Source organism: Aristolochia californica, unplaced genomic scaffold, assembly GCF_029961685.1.
Source record: "Aristolochia californica isolate CCGP_79_NKW_82.1479 unplaced genomic scaffold, dmAriCali1.0.hap1 SCAF_15, whole genome shotgun sequence".
Taxonomy (NCBI): Eukaryota; Viridiplantae; Streptophyta; class Magnoliopsida; order Piperales; family Aristolochiaceae; genus Aristolochia; species Aristolochia californica.
In genome coordinates this window covers 2,850,838-2,878,702 of record NW_027181826.1, presented here as the reverse complement: position 1 = coordinate 2,878,702, position 27,865 = coordinate 2,850,838, and the positions used below count along the sequence as shown (strand labels likewise).

At 36.2% G+C, this 27,865-nt stretch overlaps 2 protein-coding genes and 1 long non-coding RNA gene across 3 annotated transcripts; 2 read left to right on the top strand and 1 right to left on the bottom strand.

Moving 5' to 3' along the window:
• Positions 1-377: 377 nt before the first annotated feature.
• LOC137951877 (uncharacterized) lies at positions 378-13,196 on the top strand. Its single transcript, XM_068798843.1, has 9 exons — positions 378-470; positions 1,199-1,279; positions 6,974-7,094; positions 7,207-7,301; positions 8,886-8,957; positions 11,707-11,997; positions 12,109-12,217; positions 12,525-12,711; positions 12,869-13,196. Exons 1-9 carry the CDS (start codon positions 447-449, stop codon positions 12,954-12,956), a joined length of 1,068 nt encoding a protein of 355 aa, XP_068654944.1. The 5' UTR covers positions 378-446; the 3' UTR covers positions 12,957-13,196.
• Positions 13,197-21,924: 8,728 nt separating this feature from the next.
• On the bottom strand, positions 21,925-24,314 carry LOC137951054 (uncharacterized). Its single transcript, XR_011112095.1, has 4 exons — positions 24,225-24,314; positions 23,794-24,118; positions 22,956-23,159; positions 21,925-22,148 (listed from the first exon to the last, which is right to left on the bottom strand). It is a non-coding gene; the product is annotated as an uncharacterized lncRNA (long non-coding RNA).
• Positions 24,315-25,574: 1,260 nt separating this feature from the next.
• On the top strand, positions 25,575-26,986 carry LOC137952150 (transcription factor bHLH84-like). Its single transcript, XM_068799216.1, has 5 exons — positions 25,575-26,129; positions 26,218-26,457; positions 26,551-26,616; positions 26,715-26,780; positions 26,894-26,986. The coding sequence occupies exons 1-5, from the start codon at positions 25,575-25,577 to the stop codon at positions 26,984-26,986; spliced, it is 1,020 nt and encodes a 339-aa protein (XP_068655317.1).
• The last annotated feature ends 879 nt before the right edge of the window (positions 26,987-27,865 follow it).

Here is a 27,865-nt window from a genome sequence, read left to right as displayed (position 1 = left end):
GAGCCCATTCTGTTCAAGTGAGTGAGTCATATTTAAGAGAAAAGGCTTCCATAAAGTCTTATCTTAGCCTTAGTAACATTACCACATTCTTTGTTACATTGATAAAAGAAGATTATTTTCATTTTAATTTTAGATGGAATAAGTTTAATAGTGAAAAATATATTATGCTTGAAATTGTAGGATAATAAATACAAAAAAATGAATTTCCATTAAATTTAAATCTTAAATCTAACGAGTAGGTTAAAACAAGCACAAGTCATATGCATGAGCATGACTGGTCGGTCCCACTTTTGCCACGGCCCGCGAGCCACGTTGGTAGGCCAGGTTTTCATTTCACCGGCGAGAAGCGGCACTCTTTTCTCTCCTCCAAGCTCTTACCTCCTTACGGATCTAAATCTCTCGATCCCGTCTCGGCTGCTCCTTGACGGGGTTTCCCAGCCGATGCAATGGTGGTCTGCAAATGTCGCAAAGTATGTTCATTATCTCAGTCTCACGTGAATTTTTGCTTATCGACGGATAAAATTCATCCAATTTGAATATTAGCAAGACCTCAAATTTGTGAAATTTATCGCACTTGAGCTAGAAATTGACTTGTAGTTCCAGGAGCTTTGGATCAACAAAAATGATTGGTGAAAATCTATATTCTTTTTAATTGCTGAGGAAAAAACATTAAGGCCTTCTCAGGAGCACTGCTCTCGGGCAATGATCCAAAGAAGTTTGTTCTGCTACGTCTTTTGTTAACTACTATCGCGGCATTATGATTTTTTCTAACTGGCTTGTGCTAATTTGCTCGCTGTCTTAGTCTCTATCTCATTTCTCTCTTCATGGAATTCGTTTTGTTCGACACATTATTACTTTGAATTGTGAGAGGAACGAAATTGGACTATTTGCCTCTTTTATATTTAATTTTACACCTCTGTTATTTCGAGCCGCTTGAAATTTTTTCTCTTAATAAGGTTTACGTGGCTTCTTGTGTATGGTTACCCTCTGGTCTCCACCAACGAGATCGACTTCGTGACAAGTTCCACCGTAAATTAGGATATCTTTCAGGCGTGACCAGCTTGGGTACTCTGAAGTTTTCACTATCATTTAGAGGAATGCTTTCACATAATCGAGATTTCTTGAACTCTTATAATTCAAATGTAGTATAGTTGTTTTTACCTTTTCTATCAGTAATTCTGGGAGTTCGTATTTTCAGGCAACTAAACTTTACTGCTTTGTGCACAAAGTTCCAGTTTGTGGGGAATGTATCTGTTTTCCAGAGCACCAAATATGTGTGGTGAGTATCTCTCTGACTTCTATTCATCATTTATTTTATTTTGATTATTTTTCTGAAACAGTAAGTTTTTTTTATGTTTTTATTTTGATCCTACAAAAAATGCCAAACTTTGTGGCAGTTAAAGTTAGTTGTTACTTATATTTAAAAACCCTTCATAAGTCATCAAAAAAAAAAAACTTAGAGACCCCCTCTGCCCTCTTATGTACAGAAAACTGTCCTAAAAATATTCAGTGTTAGAAATTGTAGTTTCAAATTTTTTACATGATCAAGATAATGATTCTTTTCGAGTGTTAGTACGATTGTTGAGCATTATTGAGAAAACTATGACATAAATTTTTTGTGCACTTGGTTTCGTGATGATTCTATTGAGGAGGTCAACTGGTCAAGCTTATAAAGTGGAGTATACAAGGCTAAAATTCCCAAAATTATTCCATACAACCTCACCTCCGTCACCTAGATCTGGCTTACCTCTGATGCTGCAATAAAAATTGAATTTAAACCAATCCTCATGGGGGTGGTATCCGTTGTTGAAAAGTTCCTTGCTTGGAGTCAACTAGACATATCATTACCCTCCATTTTCTCTTATGGTAGACTTGTAAATATGAAATCCTTTAGCGGCAGAGAAGATACTAGGAGAATTCTTTCAACTGTTCTGCCCTTTTTAATCATACAGATTTTTTTTATTAACAAACACCAAATAAAGACTAAGTAAACACAATAATTAATTTCTTCTATCTCAATCTAAGAAATGTGGGAGGGGAACGATTGGGAAAAATATCCAAAAAGTGTGGGGAATGCAACAAAAACAATTAAATTTTTTTAGCATTGCACCACATTCTCAAAAGTCAAAAAAGTTTGTGAAGGGAAAGGTAATCCCAATCTCTTCTGTTCATTACAAGACATTCACTTTGGTTCTCTGTAGACAACTTTTTCTAAGCAACAAATCATAAGTCAAAGTCTTCCCTTTGGAAGCATGTCAAACAAAGTGTATAGCTTCAGGGGTAGCAAGAGGAACCTAAGAAATTGCAGATACTTTCACTGGTGTATTGAACTTTGGGCCCCATGGCCACATTGGGGGGTCTCTTTTGTAAGATCTTTGGTACAAGTATTGTGGATAGTGTCGTCAGTGCATGTGTATGTGTGTGCCTTTGCCCATCTGACCAATATCCACAAAAGAAAACAACAGTGACTGTTCCCAATTAATATGGAGGGGATAGCCATTATAACAAGAGGGAAGACATCTACGATGCTCTGTGTATGACCGGAGATATTCATTTTCCAAATTGAACAATCTTTTCAGTTGTTTTTGTATGAATACTTCCTAACCTAGAAAGAAGCGGGGCTTCATGAGTTTTCATTTGTCAAATCCCTTTGAAAATTTCAGATTTTACTCTAAATGGCCATCTGAAGTTGGGAGACTTTGAGTAAGATGTGACAAGAATGAGCAATTCTAAATGAGAAGGGAAAGTGTCTGAAGTTGTATTTTTGTTCCAAACAACTAGCCGATCTCTAATTGTATCACCATTATGAGCATGATATATAAGGTGGGGAAGACTTTTTGACTTGATCCACATCCACAAAAATCTAAGCAGGAGATGAGAAATTGTATGGATGAAGCACTGATTGTTTCTTGTAACACCATTTAGCTAAATTGAGTTATTTTTGTATGATATTTAGCTACTTTTGAGTTTCCTCCATAGAGTTACTTTATCCGTCTCAAACCTCCTGATCAATTTGGCTGAAAGTGTCAAATTTATTTATCTGATTGTCCCAATTCTTGGACCATAATATAGGCATGCAAACCACTTTCCGAATCACTGACATAAGTTTAAATTTATTATTTGCTTCCATCCAAAGGAACCTTCTACAGTTGGCATCTATACCAGAATGGAAAGAGAAGAATTAGATTAGCCGACAGTTGTAGATATAACCAAGTTCGCTCTTGAAAGTCGAAGGAAGGAGCCTGTGATTCCTTGTGTACAAACAAGAATAGGATTTCTCAAAGCCTTAGAAGGCTGTCCTGAATAGGGCTAGGCCAAGATAAAAGGAAGGGATGCAAATAGGCAAAGGAGCAAGGCCATGATTCCATGTGAACAAACAATAATAGGATCCCATAAAGCCTTAGAAGGCAGTACTGAATAGGGCTAACTTAAAAAGGATGGGATGCAAATAGGCAGCCAAGGATTGTGGTCATTTTGGAAATACTCTAAAGCCTGACGTGAAGACCAAAATGATGACTTTGACATGTTATTTTTTCTAATCCTCAGATCATAGATTGTAAATTGGGCTTTAGTATTGGCAGGTTTTTTATTTTTTTCAACTTTAACATTTGTGATTTTGTCCATGTTGCCCTTACCGAAATAAATTTTATGTTTGAAAGATGAAATTGGAATAAGACACTCTTTAAGCCAACCTTTTTCTGGGACAAATTAATACATAGCAGAATAGCTTGTTCAACAACTTTGAAGGTATTAGGAAAATAATATCTTGTATCCCAAGAATGTTTGGTGTTTCATGAATTTTACTTCCCATTCTGCTTTGCCTCAGCTAGTTTCATCATTTTGTTCCATTTTTTCAAGTCTTTCACCCTTCCATCCATGTTATTTTCTGGCATTCCTATATGTCTTGCTGGTTTTTTAACTGATAATGACAATACTCTCCTCACTGGTTCACCATTATCGTTTGAATATGCCAGAACCGTGTCAAATGATTCTCTCATATTTACCGTCTCAATTTTTGCTTCTCATTAGTGTTATCTAATATGTCCATTTCCTAGTTTTTCATTAGTGTAAAAATTTGAAAGTATTTAATCCTTTTGTAAAGAATCATTAGAAGAAATATCAGAAATAGATACTGATAAAAACCTTGAGGGGAAGGCAAAAGCATAAAACATAACAACCTAAACAGTAACATTATTACTATGGATGGCAACTTAGCTAACGTCATTAGCTGGTGCAGTAAAAATATTGACTCCCCTTGGCACCTCTTGCCACATTTGGAGGACGTATGGATTTAGCTTCATCTGTTTCCATTTCTTGGCAGCTTGTCCAGGTATGCCAATGCCACTACAAACAAGCTTGCTCATGATGGAATTAATCTTTCAACTTTGTAGTTTTAAAACTGGAGTTGTAATTTTGTACTTCTTTCATGTGGATTGTTTATGCTGGCGACTGCCCTCTCTGCTTTGGGGGGTCAGTCCTCTTTGTAATCCTCCCATCTTCTAACAAAATTCACTATAAAAAAAAGATTAAAATTAAACTGCTCAGTCTATATACAAGGAGAAAGAGCCATAAACCTTTTGAAACTCATGAAAGCTAGTGACAATGTCACAATAAAAACCTCTAAAGAATGGACTGATTGTTTTTTTCCTTTTTTGGACTTCTTCCATTTCCAAGGCCTTCTGGACTGGAAGAAGTCCAAAAAAGGAAAAAAAATCCTGGAAGTTACTGCTCAAACCAGTTGTTTTTTGGTACATTATCCTTTTTTATCCTGTTGTTGTTCAATCATTTCCTAATTATTTTATTCCTATACTTTCACATCTTGCCTCTTCTCTTTTTCTCTAATTTTCGTATATGTTAAATTTGTGTGTTGTATATTATATTATTTCTGACACGAAGCTCACATCTTGTATGTAAATGCTTTATCCTTCATCATATATTGTAGCATGATGCCTTTTCTTATTTGCTTGGACATTGATATGATGTAATTAAGGTGACACTAATGTAATTATTTTAAATTTCTTGTCTTTTCTTCACTCTTATTAAGGTGAAGGGTATACTTGTAATATTGGTAGTTTTGATACCTATAAATATATCTTTTGGGGGAGGGTTTGGATAAGTCGAAAGCCCTAATTTCCTATCCTCTCTTTGGACGTGTACCATATTTCTATCATCTCTTTCTCTTATCTCTTCTTCCTTCTTCCTTCTCTCTTTTTCCTAAAGTTATGATCTATGGAATCCTGAAAATCATTAGGTTGGTCACTTTGTTGTGGTTTATCTTTTTTCTTTTTTTAATGTATAAGTAAGTCTTCTTTTCTACTCATTTTATTTTTCGTTAATTTTTAATGTTTAAAATAGTGTTTTTCCCCTAAATAAATGATTCAAAGGTGTTGGAATGCACAAAACTAGACCCTTAAAGCATGTCTAGAACTGAGAGGCCCAACATGACAACAGTACTCCCAGTTGGGCCTGGCCAAACACATGACAGATCATCAAGTGTTTGGCTTTCAAGCGTGGGACACAAAGCAGACTCTTATAGAGAAATGTGCTAAAGTTTTAGTTTTTGAGCTAATGGAACATGAAAACTTGGCCTTCATGTCTATTGTGCAATAGGCTGCCTTACTCGAGGCCAGTCCAGGTAGGCCCTCACCAGCCATATAACAACTATCCCTGAAACTTGACTTAAAGTCTTATGTAAAATGAATTGAACATGCATAGCTCTCAGAAATTAGTTTTCCTGACAATATGGAAGTAACATATTTTTTTGAAAAGATTTTCAAAGAAAATATATTCTTTTTGAAAACTAAGTAAGTAATATATGAAGGGAACTAGAAAATAAAGGTGTGTAAATTGTAAGGGAGACATTAAATAGGGAAGTGGTCGAAATGGTAAGGCATTTTTATGTCCTTATTTCACTATTAGTTAAGTCTGTATTATGTGGGGCAATACCTTCTTAGGACATGTTTGTGTTACTCTTAAAAAGTATGCTAGTTTCAAGGCTGAGAATCTTGCTAAAGGTCTTCAGCAGGGGAGAGCAGGGGAGTTATTGCACATTTATTTTTTATGGTTGAGTACCAAATCAACACATTAGACGTCCATATTTTCTGATAGTGCTTCTAGTTTTGTCATTTGACAACCATACTACATTTAATATTTGACATACAATAATTCTTCAATGCTAAGTATACTAGGTAGAGCAGTAAAATAAGTGATGCATATGTACGGGACTATTTCTTGTTCGATGAGTAACTTTCAGTGGTTCTTTAAATTGTAACCATTGAGCAGTTGATGACTAGTCATTTCCTGTAAGTGTTTGTGATGTCAATATTCCATACTGGTGGCCAAATGCTTCTTTTTTTTTTTTGAATGATCTTAATTTTTATTTTAAAGATGGCAACCCCCGCAACAAAACAGTGGGGAAAGCCAACAGTAAAATTTCCAAAAAAGGATTACATTAAAACAAGGTCATTTGACTCAAATCGTTCCCAAGCAAGGTTGCCTGCCATTTGATTCACTGAATAGTAGCTTCCAGCTAGCAGAGAGAGATTGAGCCCGGTCCATGATTTTCTCAATGTAGCTTAACAAATGTTTTATTATTATTATTATTATTTTTTTTTGTGAGGGGGGGGGGGGGGGGGGGGGTTGTGGTTTGGGGTAAGTTTGTTTTCAAAATACCTTCTAATGACAAATTTAGGGTCAACCTTAATAATATAGGATTACAGAACTTTAACATTATAATACGAAACACTTTGCAGCAGGTTTTAGGTCTCACCGATGGTAACGTCAGCCACACATATAGGTGCACTGAATATTAAGAGAATTTTACCATCATGATCTTGTAAGACACCACCAATCATCGATAAGACCTTGAAATCTTTTGAAAATCCAATCATCAATAAACACCATGTAAGCACATATAAAAGGATTATAAGTGCATTGTTATACTCATGAGTTTACTTCTTCTGTTATGTTTTAGGTCCGTACCTATTCAGAATGGGTTATAGATGGGGAGTATGATTGGCCTACGAGATGCTGTTCGTGTAATAGTGCTCTCGAGGGTGGAAGTGATTCTCAAACTACCCGATTGGGCTGCTTGCGTATGTATCGTGTCATATAAGCAGTAACTCGCTTATATACAAATTACTTATCTGTGGAAGTGCTTTTGGTGTATGAAAATTTCATTCAATCATTTTTCTTTGCTCTTTTCAGATATAATACACACTAGTTGCTTGGTCTCACACATTCAAAGTTATCCACCTCATACTGCGCCAGCGGGTTATGTTTGCCCTGCATGCTCTTCTCCTGTAAGTTCCAAACTCATGGAAAGGTGTTCTCTCAGTTGTTACCTTAGCTGTTTACTATGTTTTGATATATTTAATTGTGTAATAAACTAGTAGTGTTAAGCACCATAAAGTGCTGTTATTCTTCTCTCACTTGAACAGTTCCCAAAATGGTAGGCAGATCTACCAAAGAAGTTAAAACAATATAAGGATATATAAAATTTACAACATTCAAACTATGGAATTGTGTTAAAGAAGTTGGTAGCGACTAAAGTTGAAGTACTATAATTCAGTAAGAAGGGGCAGTGAATCAAGTAAAATTTTAATTGCCATCTACTGAGTGCTTAAAAGCACCACACTATTTAAAAATATCAGAAAAAAGTTTAGATGAAGGAACTATTTGAGAACAATGGTTCTACTCAAACAATTACACAAACATAATGTGCTTCTTGAGTATAGTACAACTTGATATTATGCTTTGTTTGCATAATGGTCTTTCAGTTTTGAAATCACTTCATCAGTTGCTTTTGTACATGCTGAAAATTTCTTGGGAAATCCTCTCTAGGTGCTACTCGGCAGAGGACTTTACTGCAGTTGTTTCAGTTGCATAGTTATTAAGTTAAGAGTCTCTGATCCAAGACAAGCCAGTACATGTGATATCTAGGAAACAGAAAACATAAATACATCAAAAGGGAAACTGCTAGGAAAAGTTACAACAGAGATTTTTATTGGTAGTAACAAAACGTTTTCTTTAAGTAGTGGTGCTAGGTTTCCCAAAGAAGAAATTGTAAAAGGAAAGGGAGTAGAAGACACATAGAAGCCTCCTGAGTTTAAGACAATTTAATCAGGACAGTTGAAAAACATTGAAAAAGGATTTACTTCTGCGTGGGAGAAGAACATTCTTTGGGTTTTGTACTATGGGTCTGATTTATGGGAGTATAATATTGTGGGAGATGCATTCCCTCAGGTCACTGCCTATTTGAAATATGCTTTCTATATTTATATTTATATTTTCTAAAATATTTCTTCATTCTTATCAAACTCCTTGTATTTATTTTCTTATCATAATAAAAAATTGCACTGCTTTTTTCAAAAAAAGATTTATTTCTATAGAGGTTTTTGCTAAAGAAAATTAAAGAAAGTAGCAGGTTAACAAATATTACTTTTTCTCATGAAATTTTAAAATATTCTAACAATTTCTCTTGCAATGGCAGTGTTTACTTATGGTTTACTTTTTAAAACAAGTTAGTGCTTATGAATGTTTTCTACGAAATTTTGACATTTGTAAACACTGAGAAATTTCATGGCATAGAACTCCATGGCCATGTGCCAATAATGTAACAGATTATCTTCCTAAGAAAGGTATCTTTTGTGAATCCCTTGTTGTATGGAGTTCCTCTCCCCTTGTTTTGTAAGACTTCTCTTGCCTCTTCTCAAGTCATGAAATCACTTTTTTTTTTTTTTGTTTTTGTTTTTTTGAAAGAGTAATGTTTCTGCTTCTTTATGGTTGTGGTTGCTGGCACAAATTGCTTTGATAATTGGCAGTCTATAATTGCATATGTGTTTTTTAAAAATGTTTAGCCGGATCTTTTATTCATTTTTGTTCAGATTTGGCCTCCTAAATCCATCCAAGATTCTGGGTCACGTGTTCATTTGAAATTGAAGGAAGCTGTAATCCAGGTAAGAGATCCTTGTGATTTTTGGGTTTTGCTTGTAATTTGGATTGGTGCAATTTTATTTTTCTTTTGTCATACATACTTATATAAAAGGTTTGTGTTGTGTATTTCTTATATTGTTGGGAACATTTATCTTTGTTTAGTTTCTGTTGACATGCTATGCCCAGAGATGGATGAACTGTTATCATTTTTCTCCCCCCAAACCTTTGGGGCCTCATCTATTTGTATGGGAAGTCTGTTGCAATTCTTTTTTGCATGATTGAGAAATTTTATTAGAAGAGAAAAATAAATACAAAAGGAGAGGGTCCATCCCATCTCAAAATTCTCTGTGCTTGCATGTGACATGCTATGTACATAGGCAAGTCTCATTTTGGTATCCGCTCAAGGGAAGTAAAAATGAAAAGGAAAAAGAAGGCATAGAGATATAGACAAGATCTGCTATATGACTAACATTGACATTCCTATGACTAGAGGAAGAATCACATTTTTATGTTTGAGTTGAGGTTGGTTTAGCATTCATAATATTTCGAAGTTCCTTCAAATTTGACTCAAGATGAGGACAATCCAGTGTACATCTAGCAACTACTAATTAGAGCCTTAATTTAGGACAGTGCAATTCTTATATAAGGAGGATGATGTCTTTTTATCATTGTTACAATTCTGCTGTTACTTTATTTTTATCTCTTCTTGTTAAATTTCTTGATAACTGCAAAAACTCTTCCTTCAGGCAACATCGGAGGTTTTCAGTGTGAGGTCTTGGGTTCAAGTCTCACCAGGGAAAAGAGTTGTAGTGTGTGTATTAACATAGAAAAAGAAAATGGTTTACCCATAAACTTGAGTTCAGATTGCAGGTTTATTTTTGTTTGCTGAACTGTGGGTTACCATTTAAAAAAAAAAAAAAACTGTGGGTTACCATACACTAGAGATAACTTTCAACTTAAATTAACCAGCAGGCTGTGTCAGGGACCTCTAGCCTCTGCATCGGAGAGGCAGAAGAGGGGATGGGGTTAGGCATTCCGTCCCCACTCCATGCAGAAAAGGAGTTGAGGTCTTCCACTCTCTCCCTTGTGCTACATTCTGGCTTGATATCCTTGGTGATTTCCTCTTTTTTTTTTTGTTTTTTCTAATGTTGAAATCCCTTTCCTTCGTGAAATTTGAACCCAATGCCTCAGACTAGAAAGCTAACTATGTGACTATTGAGCCAAAATGCAAGTCACGAGAAGAGAATTTTATTAGTGAGAGACTGCCAAGGGAGAAATTACACAGGATCACAGAAGACCAGCAACAAATAACCATCAGAAGAACTTTGGAAAATGCAATCCCTAGTCCAATTGACGGATGTTTCCCTAGTCCATGGTGTTTTGGGTTCGAACCCCCAGAGTAATAGAGACCGATTCATAGGGAGAAATTACTCAGGATCACAGAAGACCTGCAACAAATAACCATCAGAAGAACTTTGGAAAATGCAATCCCTAGTCCAATTGACAGATGTTTCCCTAGTCCATGGTGTTTTGGGTTCGAATTCCCAGAGCAATAGAGACTGATTCATTGACCCACTTTTTATTGGAGGTAACTCAGAAGTTATTCTCAGTTGCATGTCTGGAAATGAAATCTGCTTGGCTATGGATGTTCATGAACACTTGACTGAGTTTGGCTTACACAAAAATGCCAATAGCTTAGCTGATGCTCTTGCTAGGAATGATGTCTATTTACAGTACCTTCTTTGCAAAACCATTTGGTCTTAGTTTTAAGATGATATTGTAAATAGACACCATTCCTGGCAAGATCATCAGCAAAGCTATTGGCACTTTTTGTTTACCCAAATTCAGCCAAGTGTCCATAAAAATCCATAATTCCATCATAGATGTCTGTCACATTTTCTGTGCTTATTAATATTATCAGACCTAGACTGGACTCATCAGCTGAGCTGATCCAGTGTTGCTACGGGGTCTGAAAACACAAAAAATTGGAATAGGTCAAAACTGGGTTGACCAGGCTGTCTTTGACGTTTCAGCCAGTGAATTGGTTGACCTGTCCAGATCAACCCAGTACTAGCATCTGCAAGGGAATACTCTTTGCATGATTGAGAAACCTCTGTCACTGGTAGGGCCCCTCCCCTGGCAGTCTCCAAACTGAGGGGGAGATGGGGGCAACAAACCTCTCCTCCTGCCCTTCACTTCAATGATGGGGGAGAGGTCCTCTTCCCTCCCTACTGCCATGCAGAAACTTAGTGATGGCAAGAGGATGGGGTTTCCCTCTCCCCTTTTGCAGAAAAGAGGCAGGGGAGACGTGGGGCTACATCCCCTCCGTTTGTGCAGATTGGGGGAGATAGTCTCCCCCATTTAATTTTTAATTTTTATTAAATTTCTAAAAGTCTTTAATGATGTCTGAAGATGTCCGCAGTGGTTCTAATGGTGGGTCAAACTGATTGATCCAGACCTGGTAATCTCACTGGGTCCATGACCATGCAGGGTTTGATAATATTGGTGTAATTCCTCTGCCCTTGGAAAGTTATACCTTGGGAAAAATGGCCACATGGGAGGGTATCTAGTGTAGTGTGTGTGTAATATTGGCATTCAACAAAAGAAACAATAATTCCTTTCCATGGAAAATTTATGTACCTTTTTGTCTTTGAATTTAAGTGTCATTGCTCATTGTGTCAGAAAAAAAATGCTTTCTAGTTGATCAGAGTACAGAGCTTGTAGCTATTACTTATCACTTTAAATGTTTAAAAAGATATTTGGTGGCTGCAGACTGGCCAAGAAAAGAATGTGTTTGGAAATGATCTTCCCGCTGTGGAATATCGTACTCCTCCGGCTTTTGCCTCAGAGCCACTTGTTCGTGTTGCTACTGTCAATGAACAGGATCACACTAACTCATTTGAGTCCATTATGGATCCGAGCTCTTCTATGGCTAAAGAAGGATACTCAGGCGGGAAAACATTTGCATCTGATATTGTTGAAATAGATGGCCCCACTCCATTAGGGAATCAGATCAGTTCTGATCGTGAGCCTAACTATATGAAAAGCTTGAGCCCTGGGGCTGTGAGTGGGCCTCTTATCTCTATATTCCATTAGTTTCTGTTGAATTAGACTTTTTGAAGATTTCCATATGCCAATTCTCTTGTGTTTGTTTTACAATTATGTACAATTCAGCCCGGAGCAACAACAAGAAAGGGCCCTCAGTATGTTGATAGACAATTTTCTGAAATTTCATATTATGCTGATGACGAAGATGCAAGCAACAAGAAGTATACTCGAAGAGGTGATTAAAATTTGCAACTGACTGTTTTTACTTGTGGTAAAATTGGTTGAATGTGTTAATGTTGGTAATCAGACTAACTCAGAATATCTAGGTCTTGAGGTCCTAGAGTAAATTCTTTTTGGAAATGCTTGAAATGTTATCCTGTGTGTTATTAATGACATTGGGCGTAAATATTTTAGCCCACTTCGAAATGCAAGCCTATGTGCAGCATTATGCTGGAAGGTGTAGTTCAAAATGTTGACGTCTCCCAAGTGGCAACCATGAAAGTTGACATCTTTTTGTGAACTAATGCGGCATTGTTATGCAGGTCCTTACCAACACAAGTTTCTGAGGCTTCTGCTACCTTTCTGGTCTAGTGCCTTACCAACTCTACCGGTTACAGCCCCACCTCGCAAAGATGCATCTGTTGGAGATGATGTTCCGGAGGGTCGATTGCGACATCAGAGAACATCAAGGATGGATCCGAGAAAAGCCCTCCTTATCATGGCTCTTATGTACTTTCTCTCTCCTCTCTCAAATTTAGCAAGTACTTTTGTGGGACTCAAGATCCAAATTTTTATGGGCTTTACCCATCACATACTGTTTCCTAATGTCTAATATGCAAATCCTAAAAGCAAAGATTATCTCACCTGGATATCCTTTTATTTGTAGGGCATGTATGGCTACAATGGGTATCTTATACTACCGCCTGGCTCAGCGCAGCCTACTTGAAAATCGACCAGAAGACCAGCAGCAGTGAGATCTTCATTTGATAGACATTTTGTTGCAAGCTGAGCTGTAAGATGTATCCTCAAGATATTGTTTGCGCCTAAATTCTCATGGGGGACCATTTAGATGATGAAACAGCCAGCTTCTCTTGGCGACCGAGAGTCTTAATCCCAGTCTTTTACGTAGCCTTAACCTGCTGGCTTGGGAGGTCCCTTCTTGTGCTACTCCTCACTATATTTTTTTAGATGTTTTCGGATCTTGGGGAGAGGTTTTTCAAAGGTAAGCGAGTTTTTTTTTTTTACCAATTCTGCTTTTCTGGACTCCTTAATGTACCTGATTGTCTACTTATCTCTTTTTACGTAATTGTTTCTAATGCGGCTTGAAAAGAAAATATTATCAGATTATACAACATCTAGTAGAAAGCATAAGAGTAAGTAGGGAGTGACGAACCTCTTGTTGAGTGCAAGATGGAAATTAGTGCATTTATTGCGGTTCCATCTCTTATATATTAACTGGGTTTGGAATTCTTGGAATTACAAAGATGAATTTAATAGTTCTTCATCTTCTCCCAAAAGAATGGAACTCCGACGTCATCCATTAATGAGGGAGACGGGTAGTCTAGGTGGAGTTGTGGAGAAGTATCAGTATCATCCACTGATTCCATTGAAGAGGAGAAACAGGTTAAAGTTTAAGAGAGTGAGTTCCAGTAGCTAAGAAATTAAATGTCATTCACCGTTGTAATTGTCCAAAAATTATGCGGAAAGCTCATGCTGGAGGCTTTGAAGTCTAATTTGGATTTTTGAAAAAGTAATCCAATCTTCTCACTACAAGGTAGTGATGAAAAAATAGCTAGACGGCCCCAAATAACACTTTTAGTACTGATCGATTTTTGGAACTCTCATTCAAATCCATAATTTTTTTTTTAATCTAATCCCAATAAGACTTTCAAAAGTGCATGGATAAATAAGTGCGTTAGTAAAAAATACACCACCAGGGAAAAGACGGGCGATTTTCCAGGTCTGTATGACTCGTAGCTTGAACGAGGGACCAAATCCAATCGACCAATCTAGTTTGGGTTTTATAACATTGAGTTCCATAGTAATTTCACATGTCCACAAATAAGTAAGAAATTTGATTCTTTCCTAATTACAACAAAAAAGTTACAAAGTGAGAGAATGGCAAGTCAAGTAAATTTGCTTGTTTCACCCCTCTTCTTTTCTTCTTAATGGTGTGTTTAGCCATAGAAAAGCATAAGATGACACAAAACTTGAAAGCTTTTCTTCTAGATGACACACAAACCAAATTTTCTTCCTTAAGTGTTGTTAGTTCTTACTTTTCTTAAGCGTAGTATATATAAGATGGAATTCTTGAAGGACCTTTGATTTGGGGAAATCCCCTTCTACTTGGTGAATAGTTCAGTATTCTTGTTTCCTTGATTACCCTGGATGATGATGTCAACCCTATTTGAGGCTGCTTTGTAATTTCTAATTGCATATTGGCCTTTTATCGGTGGAAATTGTGTCAATTTTGGGTTTGGCGAAAAATTGCATAAAAATCCTAATTTTTGAGAAGTGGGTCCCACCTACCTTGCACACAAGACTTGTTACCTAAAGCTATATTCACCTAATTTTGATTGTATAGTGGTGATTATGGTTGATTTTGGTGAAGTTTATACTCCAACAAGGAACATTAGTAGTCTTGATGGAAAATATACTACTGCTATCACCTCAGAAAAATTGAATGGGTAGAACTAAGCTTAGCTGAGCTAAATATATCCAAATGTATTTAAAAGCTAAGAGGAAGTCTAAATATGTTAGATATGACCCCCTAGTGCCTATGAATGATGACTAAGAGGTAGACGATAACCAAGTTATGACTTAGATTGTAAACAACATTGATTCCAAATTAAAGAATCAAGTCATGAATTGAAACATCAAAGGAGATGTGGGTGTCTCAGAATTGCTATTTGAACAAGTGAGCAATTTATCCTGGATGTATAAGTTATACACAAATTTCTTTGGACTAGAAAAGGGTAATAGGTTAGTTACAGGATGTGTAAGAGATACATATTTATCATCCATTCACTACAGATGAACGATAGTTGAGGAAATAATATAATCATATTTAATGGATTGAGTTCTGAATTTGAAGGAGTAAAGACACTAGTACTTACAATAGATGACATACCTACACTATCTACATCATTTACCAAAATTTAACATGCTGAAACAACAGTTGTACCCAGGCCTGGTAAAGGAGTTAAGGTGGTGGATGCCTTTGCACTTAGCACCTTTGGTTTTGTAAGAGTCTTCTATAGGTTGTAATAGTACTAGAAGAGGTCAAGGTCGAGATGGATCTGGTCAAGGCAGAGGCCGAAGAGATGGTAAGTCTAAGAGGAAGTGTAATCATTGTGGTAGAATAAACCATTTTTCATATTAGTGATAGATCAAGTTTGGTAAATTGACATGAGCTAACTCGACTATTTATGAAAATAGTGAGACACCTACTGAGGTGGTAAACAATGTTACACCAGGGTCGTCTAATGAAATGTACAAATTACTACGACAACAATAACAAATTGTTCAACGCATGCCTCAACTTTCAATTGCTTATTCTTCTGCATCTACATCTCAAACTTCTAAACCTACATCCACCTTGGCTAGTAGTTCAGGTATGTCAGTTTTTCATGTGCGTACATTGCCTACCTGGGTTTTTACTCAGGAGCCAGTACTAATATGTTAGGTATGTCTTCTTTGTTTTCAAATTTAAAAGAGTGATCTAGTAATAAACAAGTTACCTTAGTTGATGGTTTTGTTTCTTTAGTTTAAGGGATTGGTACTGCCACTCATGCGCTATTCTTGTCTCCTTGTTCTGTGCTCTACTATTTCCTAAGTTTTCTATAAGTTTGTTATCCATGAATCAATTAACCAAATCAATGAATTGTTTGTTAACCTTATATCCTACTCATTGTGTGTTTTAGGACCTTGAGACGAAGAGGATTATTGGTTCCACACGTGAGAGGGGAAAATTATATTACTTGGAGAGCCACTTACCATAAGGTGGTGGATGCCTTTGCACTTAGCACCTTTGGTTTTGTAAGAGTCTTCTATAGGTCGTAATAGTACTAGAAGAGGTCGAGGTCGAGATGGATCTGTCAAGGCAGAGGCCGAAGAGATGGTAAGTCTAAGAGGAAGTGTAATCATTGTGGTAGAATAAACCATTTTTCATATTAGTGATAGATCAAGTTTGGTAAATTGACATGAGCTAACTCGACTATTTATGAAAATAGTGAGACACCTACTGAGGTGGTAAACAATGTTACACCAGGGTCGTCTAATGAAATGTACAAATTACTATGACAACAATAACAAATTGTTCAACGCATGGCTCAACTTTCAATTGCTTATTCTTCTGCATCTATATCTCAAACTTCTAAACCTACATCCACCTTGGCTAGTAGTTCAGGTATGTCAGTTTTTCATGTGCGTACATTGCCTACCTGGGTTTTTGCTCAGGAGCCAATACTAATATGTTAGGTATGTCTTCTTTGTTTTCAAATTTAAAAGAGTGATCTAGTAATAAACAAGTTACCTTAGTTGATGGTTTTGTTTCTTTAGTTTAAGGGATTGGTATTGCCACTCATGCGCTATTCTTGTCTCCTTGCATTGTGCTCGACTATTTCCTAAGTTTTCTATAAGTCTTTTATCCATGAATCAATTAACCAAATCAATGAATTGTTTGTTAACCTTATATCCTACTCATTGTGTGTTTTAGGACCTTGAGACGAAGAGGATTATTGGCTCCACACGTGAGAGGGGAAAATTATATTACTTGGAGAGCCACTTACCATATGAGTTTACATGCTTTGCACTCTACTATCTCCTCTCTACAATGTCACATATGGGTAGGTCATCCATCTATGGTAAAACTGATTCAATATTTCTTGCGTTTCCTTCTAATCTTTCGTTTTAGTGTGAATTGTGTCAACTGGGCAAACATCACCAAACTATATTTCTTATACCTCATCACAGGAGTATTCAGTTTGAAACTGTTCATTCAGATATTTGGGGTCCTTGTCTTGTAACTAGTTTGTTTGGTTATAAATACTTTTATTTCATTTATTGATGATTTTAACAGATGTACTTGGGTGTATCTCCTTTGAGAGAAAACTGAAGTTTTTGGTATATTTGAAAATTTCTAAAATAAAATAAAAAAATCAGTTTGCCACTTCACTTTGTGTACTACGTATTGATAATGGGCTTGAATTCATGAATCAGAAGTTTGATGTATTTTGTCAAAGTCAAGGGATTATTCATCAATTGTCTTTTGTGTTTACTCCACAACAAATTGGAGTAACTGAATGTTAAAATCTTCCCCTTTTGGAAGTTGTGTCGTACGATGTTATTTCATATGAATGTACACAAGTCGTATTGGGGTAATGTAGTTCTTACTACATGTTTTCTCATCAAGATCATGCTTTCTTGTGATATTAGGGCTCAAATCTCTCTATATATTTTATTTCCTTTTGCTCCATTGTTTCGTGTGTCCCCCACGTGTTTTTGGTTGTATTTGTTTTGCACATGCGTTTGGTCCATCCAAAGATAAATTGTCACCTTGTGCAGTCAGGTGTGTTTTCTTGGGATATTCTCATACACAGAAGGGGGAAAATGGTTTTATTCATATACAAGAAAAAACATTTGTATAAGTAGATGTCACAATTTTTGAGTATACCCCTTTTTTGATTCTTCTCCAAATATTGTTCTTCCTTCTTCTAGACATATAAAGTTGTTTATTCCTACTCCTATGAGGATAGTTCGGGACCTTCACCTAGTGCTACTATTGAGAAATAAATGCAGTTATATTATCAACAAAGGGTGCCCTCCTCTCAGCCTATAGTTCCCTCTCTCACACCGGTCCATGATCCCAATTCGTCTACTGCTCTTGAGGTAAGTAACTTATATCTTCCTATTGTTCTCCAGAAATGTGTAAGAAAATGTACTTGTTATCCTTTATCCAACTTTGTTTCATTTTATTTATTGTCTGACCAGTATAAAAGATTTGTTTTATCCTTGTTTACCTGTATTATTCCTTCTTCCGTGCAAGCTACCCTTTTCTTATCCTTAGAAGAAGTTGGCCATGAATGCTGAAATGGAGGCACTGTTAGATAGGGAGACATGGAAGTTATGGGATTTACCCCTAGGTGCTATTATTGTTGGTTATAACTTTACTACTGAGACTTTTAGTTCATGGGGATGATTTTCCTATCAATCTCATTTCATGATCAAGAAGGTAAATTAGCCAAATTTACCATAAGATCCAAAATTTTAAAGCTTAGAGAAAATTCAAATTTTATCCATTATTTATCTTTGAGTTTCACATGGTTCAACTCATAGGTTCTAATACTCAAAGATAGAGCTTAATTGAGACATAACAATGGTCTCACTTCTTTAGGCACAAAAGTCACTCATATTCAAATCAACAAGCAGTGATACATGGATAAACATAACACATCAAGGCATAACATAGTACAAAAGGGGATTTCAAAATCTATTTCCCAATTCTTGAAGAAAATTTAGTGGTGGTTATCATACACTTCTTAATGATAGCCATTTGATTTCATTGACTAGTTTTATTTTAGGGTGAAGAGGTTATCTCTATTTTTCTTTGCGCCAAAGTTTGGAACTTATGATGTTGATTTTGAATTTTAATCCAAGGTACTTCACATATCATTCTAATATATTTGACCTTTTGAGTTTTATAGAAATATGCCTATATGTTCAAAAATCAAGAAGTGAGCTAGATTCGATTATACAAGTAGTCATAACTGGTCAAACACAATTTGAGTTGACTATTTAGTTCGAGTCTAGGTTTTGATCTCAAGATTTTTAATTTTAACTATGGACCAATCTGTCTTTTTAAGATCTATCCTATATTCAACTATTTTTTTTTATCAAGATCTTCCTTTTATTTATGGAGGGGTGAATGCCACATAGTTTTGCATCCATTGGCAAATCTAAAATGTACTCAGCACATTCAAACTGCTCTTTAATAGCCAACTTAGGAACAACTTACTTATGCCTTGGTTAAATTCAAAGATGAGAACAAAAACCATAAAATTCATACAAGGAATCAACTCATAAGACTTTATAACAGTGCATAATTGATTCAATTTGCCATGAAATAACATTCTCAAGTTCGTGAACAAGAACCAAAACACACTAGCACTTGGTTCCAATACATGGCTATAAAAAACAAAGGTTCCTATCATACACATGAGCATTTTTTGGCTCATTTCTTTAGCCAAGTTCACTTGTCATCAACATGGTGCATCTAAGGAATATGGTAGCCTATTTTACCTATACCAAGTATTTCTAAGAGACACTTTCTTATAACGAGCCTGGTTTACGTGAAGGCATATGAATTTTTCTCTCCAGAGTCGAATGGTGTCCTATATTATTCAATATCACCATCTTGACTTACTTAGGTACAGGTGTTTATGAATCCTATAAATTTAAAATTAAGCTCCAATATGGTATCTAAGTCACTCCTTTAGCATTAAGTACTTTTTCATTTGTAATGAGAGGTATAATGAAGTTCTTTCTTTTAACATTTCAATGTTTTCTCTTTTCCAATTCTCGCTCCAAAATAGAGAAGCGACTTGAAATCATGTATCAAAATGATTGATTTACCATTTCAAAAAGCGGGTATATATCATTTTTGAGCCATAAAATGAGATTATCAAGATTTGAAAACCCTAGGTACTTAAGACTCACATTTGTTTTGGCTGTTTCTTATTTCAAATCCTGGGAGTTCCTAATGCACTCTATTCATTGTGACAAATAATACTTCTAGATTATTCATGTCCACAACATTAAGATTCAACTTATGTAATTTGAACTAGACAAATTAACAAGAATTAGAAAAATGGTAAGTTTTTTCTCATGTTTATTTATCTTAGAATTCAACATTTGTATATATAGCTAGACTAACAAGGTGATTCATATAGTGAAGGCCAAAGTCACTTTGTTGAGGGAATGATACGCTATATATGAGTTTGAGTTCAACATCAAATGTTCACAATAGATAACACACAAGAAAAAAGAATTTTAATTTTAATTCATTTCAAAAATTTAAAGTCAAGCACACTTGAAGCCTAGTCTACTACAAATAAGTCATCAAGCTTGCATTAAGTTGATTTTAAAATCACTCTATTTTATCTGGGTTTATAATTCAAACTCAAGTTGTTAATCCACTTTCAAGGTGTTTATACTTTAAAGTTAATTGACTATGTTTGGAAGCTAAATGACAATTGTATTAAATTACCACTTAAGTCAATTGAAACGTTGTCCACATAAGGACTTATGTAACTTAATTGACCATAATAACTAATTTTCACATAGATTTAAAACAGATTTGACTCTCTAGTTTAGGTTCACAAACGGATTTTCTAGTAGTTAACTAGACACTTTTGCCTAGACATACAAAAGGAATTTGTCAACAATTCACTAGGCGATCTTGTCATAGGGATTTCAGCAACATTGATCCACACAAGGACTTACGGTCAACAATAACTAGGTACACTTACTTAGACCCATATGGGATCTTAAGCAATGTTTGCCTACATAAGGACTTAAAACATATAACAGGAAACAAGGTTTTCCATCCTTTATCCTCAAAGAATTTCAACAACCAATGAAACAACATAGCTTAGACTCACAATGGCTGATTACAGCTAATCTACAACCACAAAGACTTCTATCAATCTAGTTGATACGAAAGATAGTCTTTCCTACAACAAGTTTGACCAAAGTTTGTAAGAGTCACTTGGTTGTAGTTCAACCCTTTACAAATACCTCATGATTAGGTAAATTTTACAATCTAAACATAAATAGATAAACACAACTAATTTTATGTGCCTATACTATGTAACAACAACTCAATAAGTCTTTAATGAGTTAATTCAAAAATTAAAGTTTGTAAGAAATCCAAGATTGGTTTTTAAATTAGGGAGACACACATAACAACAACTCAGTTTCAATACTGATTTTATAATTCAGGCTCATAGACATCTGAATAATAATAAGATCTCAAAATAGAAGATATTTAGTTCAGATTTACTTGATTGTGTATTGATTTCAAAGTATGAGCAAATATGCACTTTGAATTTTCGAAAATCGACCCCAAATTGTTTATACTATACAAATGCCACTTCAATATTAAAAAAAAATTTTGGTAAGAAAAAAATACTATGATTTAAAGTAACGATGTAAAGATTCTAGTGATGTTATGCTAAGCAAATAAATAATTTAAAAAAATAACTTGCACATACTTAATTTCTTGGGAGGTGGCTTCTCAAATCTTCAAATTAGAATTTCAAAATTAATTTCAAAGTGTGGATGTGTCCAAGAGTGGTCTTCAAATTAGAACTTCAAAATTAATTTCAAAGTGTGGATGTGTCCAAGAGTGGTCTTGAGAGCCTTGGCAATAGAGAGTATAAAGTTTTAGGGTGAAATCAACTTAAGTAAACAAATTCTCAATATTTTGTCCTTTTGTAAAATATTGACTAAAATGCGGGGAAAATACTTAAAATTTTCTTTGTGAAGTATTAATTACATAGGTAGGGCATGTACATATTTTGGAGACCATCTTGGCCAAATTGAAGCCTTGAATATCTTTTTGCAACTCTCTTGGGTTGCTTAACTTGAATGCATGCAGGGTCATTTGAACAATCATATTTAATTGGTCTTTTTTTATTTCTTTAGTCATTTAACCATTTTGAACCTACTCTAAAGAGAGCTTTCTCTCTCTTCATTGTTCACATAAATGACCTTGTATTGCTTGTTTGTTGTGTTAAACATCTTTCTGGCTCACTCAGAAGGTTGCTTGTTTCATTTCTTTTCTTCTCTTCTTTTTATTTTCTCTCCACTTTTTGTGTTCCAAACACAGCCTTAAAGACGACATAGAAGAGCAAAAGACACTAGAACAATTATCCCCTTTATTTGATGGTGTAGCAACTACATGGATACGTATAGCTGCTTCATGAGTTAAATCATCTTACATGTATATTACCTTCAACATTGTGAGCGAGCTTCAGCCATGCTAAACCCTTATGGAAGCATGGAGTTGGAACTTGAAAGTGACATAAGCATTCACTTCCAGCCTGCAACACGTTCTCCTTTGGACTCCCCTAACGCGTGCCACCCCTTGCCCAGGGTCTCCTACCCTACCAATAACCATAACCAACTACAATAATGTTAATAAGAAATCATAAAAAAATGGATGATTCAGTCAAATAACGGCTGAACTAGACCGCCCACACCCATAAATTTAATCAAGATAAGTGTTTGGTAAAATGACACGTCAAGGAGATGTATTTAATTAGTGACTCTTGGCTGCTCTAAGGAGATAATTGTCCTTTAAATTTATAATGTCCAAGAGGAAAGAGAGAATAATCAAAGATTAAAATTTAAACCACTCTGCTTTCTCTTCAGCTTCATGGGGTTTTCAATTATTATTTACATTTTTTAAGGCTTGTTCAGGTTGAAAAATGTAATTAATTAATAATTTATTTACCAGAACTCAATTTCTATATTTTAATGCACGACCATTGTGACCTCTAAAACTTATTAAAATATTCATAAATTTTTAAAAACAAAAAATGTGGTAGGGGAGAGTGTGTGTGTGTCTCTCTCTTACTACTGCCAACAGCTCAAACATTTCCATTAAACAAACCATTAAGATAAACAGAGCTATTCTTTCAACAGTCCTTCATTAAAATAATAATCAGCAATATTTAACTACCCTTGGAGGAGTTTTTCATGGAGATTATCTTAATATTTCTCCATTTCATATAATGATAATAACCAGTCTGTTAGAATGGAAGCCTTTGACATGAGGACTAGGAGTTGATTAACCAAAATAAAAGAATCATTTAATCTAAATGCAATATTTAGTTATCATCTCTAATCATGCTTTCAGTCCTTCATTAAAATGCAATATTTCAGTTTAAAATGGAAGCAGGAGCTGTCACCTGATCATTGGAGATTTGTTGCACAACTGAAGGTAGTGGTGAAGGCCTTTCGTCGTTTAGAAGAGATTACTCCTGTAATCAATTCAATTTTGTTGGGAGTTTGACTAAGCCATCTTCAAAGATTCAGTTTCATTACCAGCTTCGTCTTACAATTGCAATTTTGTTGTTTGTTCTTCAATTGTTTTCATGGAAACCTGCATAAACCTGCATAACTCGATATTAAGTAAAGAATAATGATTTGAGAACTACCGAAGTGCACATCTATGCATGCACATTGGCTGTGGAAATTGAGATAACCATGAATCACTAAATTGGTTTAAAGATTAGACTAACTGAACAGGTTCCAACATAAGATTCCAAAATAGTAACAATTTAGACAATAAAGAATCCACATGTAGTTTGATTCCCTAGCAAAGACCAGGTTGTGTAACTAGTTGACATGATAATGGAAACCAGATTCATTGAACTCAATTTTGAGCTTCAACAACACCCAATCCCTGTAATATAAACAAATAGCTTAACAGCTACTCGTTTAACGGCAGACAGTAATCCCCTTGGCTTAACAACAGTTAAGAGTCAAGTTAATAGCCTTTATCCAGACAAGACAAAGAAAACATTTATCTAGAGGAAACAATGCTCAGGTGGGAATTGAACAAATAGATAATGTGCAGGGAATAATGGGCAGCAGCACCCCAGGATCTCTCCCACCAGTTCAGCCACCTGTGCAGAGATTTGGTATGTGGAACACCCAGAATTTCTACTAACCACATGCCCAACTCTACATGTGGCTCTGAGAGAGCTCATCTGACTCGAATAAGGATTCCAGAAATGAACTCACCAGTCCAGAGAATTGGTACAAAGGGCTGTACTTCGCTCTCTTAGTAAAAAAATCGAACATATAGCAGGCGACAGCTCTGGAGATCCAATCGTGCACCGCCGGCCGAATTAGAGTTTCTTTATCCTCTGGTGGGCATTCGGTCTCTCGATTCTCCGTTTCTGTTAGGAATTTTTGGGATGTTTAATCTTGATTAAACCCGTTTCTCCCGAGATCGTGCAGTGGCCGGCAGTGAAGGGAATAGTATCGCGGACCAGGGAGAAGCTTCCTTGATCCTCACAACTCATTCTGTAAAACATATGAAAAAGAACCCAGCTCCAATCTCCGGCTATTTTAATAGAACGCACCCGGGAAGATTGCCGGAATTTCTGTTCAGTTAGAAACTCGGGAAAAAAAAATACAGTTGGTTTATTTCGGTTAATGTAGTAGATTACCTCTGAAATCCCAATCGTTTTGGGGGAAATCTTGACGGAAATTTGGAGAGATCTAGGGTTACAGGTTAGATTAGAGGAATTTAAATTCAGATCTGGGGTAAGCTAAGCTGGATTTCGTAGCGGTTGACCCTGTTTTTTCTGCTGTAAATTTGGAGAAAATACGTATTTTTCTGAATTTAGATAGAATTACAAAAGTCGTCATTATTCCCTCCGCTAAAATTTTTAAGTAGGCTTGTCCGGGAAATTCTACCTTTGTCAGGATCATTTTTGTCACTTTAAGAACACGTGGCAGGCCCGAACCTTCCTGCTTCGTAGCCGGTTTGGAACTTTAAATAAAAGCGGTTCAGTTAACTCTTTACTAAAATATTAGAATGTTACTAAATTCAATTTATAGCATTTAATTAAGAAAAAATGATTTTATTAAAAGAATTCATTGAATTTTAGTGGAAAATTCTAATTTAAAATTTGTATTAATAAATAAATTAAATTTATATAAAAAATATTTTTATTGTTTACAGTGGAGCAAGGGCCGGGTTTTAAGAACAAATCCCCCTGGTTCATGGCCGGTCCGAGCGTAATTGAGCTACTTCCTCGTGTGTTCTCTTCCTCAAGTCGTCACTGTGAGAACGAAGAGCTCTGGATCGTATGATTCTAATACGACTAAATCAGGCGGAGACACCGGTTAGGTTCCTGCCTCCACAGCCGACAAGAATCGCACCCGGCGGATACGGCCCTCCGTTGGATGAGCACAGAATGTCAGAACTTTCTCCACGATCTCTCTCCGTCGATCTTCCCATAAAAATTCCCCAACAGAATTCCCTCTCCATTTTCTTATTCTGCTACTCCACCCACGTTCTCTCATTTCCCACAAACGTGACTCTTCCTTCTTCGCTCCCCTTAAATCCCCTTTTGATCTCCCTGTTTATCCGTTTCAATCATTGCATTAGACCTTTCTTTTCAACTAAACTCCCCCTTCTTCAATTTTTTATCCTCTGATCTTGTCCTCTCAGACGGTCTGAGCACTGAGGAGTCATGTCCATGTCCCCAGGTTGCTTTCTTCTTCTTCTTCTCTCTCTCTTTTTCTGCGTCTATTATTGCCTGAACTTGGTCAGTTGGTGAGTTGTACTGCGTGTAGGGCCTACTACTTCTGGTGGGAACTGAGATCGTCGGGTTTAATGATTATGAATTAATAATGTAAGGAAACTGTAAGTCAATCGAGCTGCAACATTCCCTGGAGCTGTTGGTATAAGTATGTTTCCTATCCCTTCTGGTCTCTCCAAGCGACCTCTTCTTGGAGACGCTCGGTGTACGTAAAACACACTTCACAACACTCCCTTCTCTCCTGCAAAGATGGAGGTCACCGGTGCTGCGATTTCTGAAGTGAACTGGAGCAGCTCCTTCGCCGGGAATATGTCCATCGACGAGGCCGACTTCATGGCGCAGCTGCTCGGCAACTACGCTTTTATGAACGAGGAGCCCACCGCCTTCTGGCCGGCTCACGAGGCTACCAACATGGTGGGAGTTGATGAAGATCACTCCATGTATCATAACACCTACAGGGGGCCTCAGGCTAGCACTGACCCCTGCTCCGCCCACGTAAATTATTACTCTAATGATTCCAGTAGCTCACTGATGGAGCTTTGCTTGGTGGGAGATGAGCCAAGCGCCTGCCCAAAGCTCCAGGACGTTACTAACAATCTCTTGGATGAGTCTTTTTGCTTGAACGAAGAGTTGATTGGTAACACTACTCAGGAAGAGTACGGCTCAAATCCGTCGGTAGAAGTTGGTCTTCCCCACCGGATTTGGCAGACTAAGAGGAAATTCCAGGTGCCTGACTCGGAGAAGGCAACTCCAGACAGTAGTACTTCGGCCAATCTTGCAGAGAGTCCCAACAAGAAGACTCGGGTTTGTGCAGATGTGTGTATCAGTCGAAATGATTGAAATTCTGGGTTGTTTTTGTTTTGTCTTTTCACTGATCAAAAGCCCAATGCAGGTTCATAAGAGTACTGGGAGAACTGCACAATCCAGAAAGAATCAGAGAGCAGCAAGGACAGCTGATGGCGAAGATAGCAATGCCGCTTTGAATGCGCATACCTCCGGCAGCTACTCTTCGGAGGATGATTCCAACGCCTCCCAAGAGTTGAATGGAGGAGGAGCGAGTTCCAGATGTATAAATGGCAAAACAAAAGCTAGCAAAGGGTCTGCAACCGATCCTCAGAGTCTCTACGCAAGAGTAATTCCCACAACCCAGAAAGCCATTTCCTTATCTCTTGCAGCATCATTGTGTTCATAAATTTACAGAAGAGCTCTTCTCGTTTCTTTGCAGAAGAGAAGAGAAAGGATAAACGAGCGATTGCGGATTTTACAGAGTCTGGTCCCAAATGGAACTAAAGTAAGCTTATTGATAATCACATTTGCTGGTTTCTTAACAACAAACTAGTTCGTCATTACCAGTCGACTAATTCCTCTCTCTTTGTGATTTTTCTTCAGGTTGACATCAGTACGATGCTCGAGGAAGCAGTCCAGTATGTCAAGTTCCTGCAACTCCAGATTAAGGTAAACTGAACAGAAAAAAACAGAAACAATCTTTATCATTCTTTGCATCAGGAAGTTCCTGACTCTGTCTGGAGCATTACCAGAATGCTGATTTATTTCCTTTTTCTGTACAGCTCTTGAGCTCAGATGATCTATGGATGTATTCTCCGATTGCTTACAACGGCATGGACATTGGTCTTGATCTCAAAATCTCTCTGCCACGATGAATTGGAACTCGTAGAAGGAGTGGTGCTGGCATTGAGCTGTTAATAAATCATACTCTCTCTCTATTAAAGAATTTATTGTAATGGTCAATCCGAAATAAGTCAAAGGAAATTCAATTTTCATCCATGAGGAGAAGGTGTTAGGATTATATTAATCACATCTCTCATGTATCCCCGCTTGTTCTAAGGCACCTTTTTGTATGGAAGTGTAGATTAACCTTATCTTTCTCATATATTTGTAATAGACTTTGAATCATCAATGACTGCTATTTGTTAGGAACTGTTTACTGACCATGTATAAACATAACAATTCTATTAGCATATTTTTAATTATACTAATATTTACTTAAAATTATCTTAAAAATAATATGTTATAATGATTTAGTATTTTAAAAAATCAACTAAATATAATTATTTAAATAGTAATAAAAATAGAAATGATCATTAAAAATTATAAACCAAAGCATGGTCACTTACATACCTCTAAGAATATCACATAAATTGGTTATTTTTTCCTAAATATGTAATAAAAAATTGATTGAAATTTTTTCCTAAATATGTAATAAAAATAATATAAAAAAATCTAAATTGAAACCTTCAATCAACATCTCATCTTCTCAAATTTGTGAAAATATCTCCTCTCCTCTCTACCTGAGCTCTCTTTGCTTTTTTCTTTCTCTTCTCTCCCCTCTTCTCTATCTCCCATCTTGCTCAAAGTTTCAAACATGGAGTTTTAAATTCAACATTAATGAAAATCAGCAGATGAATCCCGTACCACATTTATAAACTCGTATTCATTAACTCCCATTATTTAAAAAACAAATCCTAATAATACTTAACTTGCACAATTTAGTTGCAGAACAGATGATTTCAATGATATTA